This window comes from Belonocnema kinseyi, chromosome 2 (assembly GCF_010883055.1).
Source record: "Belonocnema kinseyi isolate 2016_QV_RU_SX_M_011 chromosome 2, B_treatae_v1, whole genome shotgun sequence".
Lineage (NCBI taxonomy): Eukaryota > Metazoa > Arthropoda > Insecta > Hymenoptera > Cynipidae > Belonocnema > Belonocnema kinseyi.
This window is the reverse complement of record NC_046658.1, coordinates 112934599-112936620: the sequence shown is the minus strand read 5'-3', so window position 1 is coordinate 112936620 and position 2022 is coordinate 112934599. Positions and strand designations below refer to the sequence as shown.

Genomic DNA, 2022 nt, shown 5'->3' with positions numbered 1-2022 from the left:
AATTCAATTTTCAACCAGAAAGGATGTCTTTTCAATAAAATTGATGAGTTTTCAAACAAGTAATAAAATTTATAACTAAAATATTTTGGAAAAAGTTACGGCAAAACAATAAATATAACTACAAGGTAAATAAATCAATAACAAGAATATTATACCAGGGTTACCGCAAAACTTTAATTTTTTCTAATTTCCTACTGAAAAAATTTTCATTTTCCCTGACCATATTAATATTCAAAGAGCAAAATCGTAAACTTGTAACATTTTTAACCTAGAATATTTTATAAACGAAATAAAATATTTTTCAATTAAAATTTAAAAATTTCAAATTTATCTTACTTGACAGTTTTCCTAACCAATAAAATTCCCTGACTTGAAAAAAATTGTTGTCAGCCAGGTTCGTTTTTACTCATTAGATTTTTTCAGCGTGTGATGTTGTGAAAAATTAGGTTCGAGAATAAAATGCCCTACTTTAGTAACAAATCATAACCAAATCTTTTGAACCTCCATGTTTCGTCTGCTAACTGCACGCGCTCGAGAAGCGAGGAGTGCGCATTCAAGAGCGCATTTCTTTACGTCACGATAACTTATATTTCTGTTAAATAAAAATTTAGTAATTTTACTATCAAACTTACGGGATTTCATTTTCAGCAACCTAATTTCGTTTATTTCAATTACCTTACTATCTTAAATGTGTCGGAATTTTCCGAACATTTCTAACAGTGTATATGGCTAATAAATCTTAAGAATAAGGAAAATTCTATTTTCTAACATAAATGGTTTTTATCTTTCCACTTGACTGTATAATGAACAAATAAAGCTGTGTAATCAGACACTGCTTAGTATAGTATATAAGTTTAAAGTTCCTTAAACATTTGGTTTCAGTTACTATCTATCGTTTTATGCACATTTTAAAAATGAATATCATCATTCTACACTTTACCTGCATGGCTTTTCTCAATTCTGCAAGTGAGTTTAATATAATATTAATATTAAAGCAAGGGTCAATTATTATGGAATTTTCCATAAGATAAACCTGTCACGTATTAGGTATTAATATGATTAGTAATACTAAAATTAATTTTCTACTTGCTTTGCGCTTTGAAAAAGATAAAAGATGTGACAAGTTTTGGGTTATGAAAGGGTTCAAGGAGACTGGACATGGACAGGAATCCACGTGGACACTCGTTTCCCTAAATCTGTAAAAAATATACGGAAATCAGACAAGGTATACTCGAGGTACACTCGAATTTTGTATATTGTGCTTTAAAGACCAATAATATCTATATTTTCATAAAATACGTCCACGTGGACAGATTATAGGGAGGGGGGTCAAAATTGCATGGCTGTCCACGAGGGAGGGGGGGCAAAAATTGGTGGACACGTGATATATGGATGGCCCCAAAAGGCCATCGGGGTAAGCGTGACTCGCTCGGTAGGGGAATTTGCGTAAAATTAGCTCCAGGCGAAAAATTCCATGATCTAGACTACTAACTGCACTGCCGAGTACACAGAAAAATGCATTTAGGAAAAATTAATCATTTTAAGACCACATTTTGGCTCATTCTAAGAGTCGTGAATTGCTGGACCGAACTTCCATGCACCTGATTACCTGTCAAAACAACTTTTTTGCTCTACGCTAAATGGTCGAATTCAATATAGTAATCAGCAAATTAAGTATAATAATCTTTACCTAATTTATAATTTCTTTCCTTCAATGACGTGTATTAGTGGTTTGAAATAAAATAATTTGTTCATATTACAAAATGTAAATCTTAGGTTAGACATGACAGGATGGCATTCAAACTAAAGTAGGGATGTAACAGCTAACTCATCATCATCTCACATTAAAACCTGAGCGTTCGAAAATATTCCGATATTGGCATTTGGACAATTATGAACAATAGCTATTTGTAATACGAAGGTAGTTCAATAAGTCCTTAGAATGAAGTATAAAAACAATTTTTTTGGGGTAAATTTTTTTTTATTTTTCAACATAATCTCCTTGGACCTCTATACACTTGG

General features: G+C 31.7%; 1 protein-coding gene across 2 annotated transcripts in view; it reads left to right on the top strand.

Moving 5' to 3' along the window:
* Nucleotides 1-901: 901 nt before the first annotated feature.
* The window catches only part of LOC117168065, a 3659-nt gene continuing 2538 nt past the window's right edge, over nucleotides 902-2022 (top strand). For both annotated transcript variants that reach the window (XM_033353421.1, XM_033353420.1), the window contains exon 1: nucleotides 902-966. In XM_033353421.1, the coding sequence (XP_033209312.1) occupies nucleotides 915-966 (52 nt within the window). In that variant the 5' untranslated portion in view covers nucleotides 902-914. The remainder of the gene's footprint in view (nucleotides 967-2022) is intronic.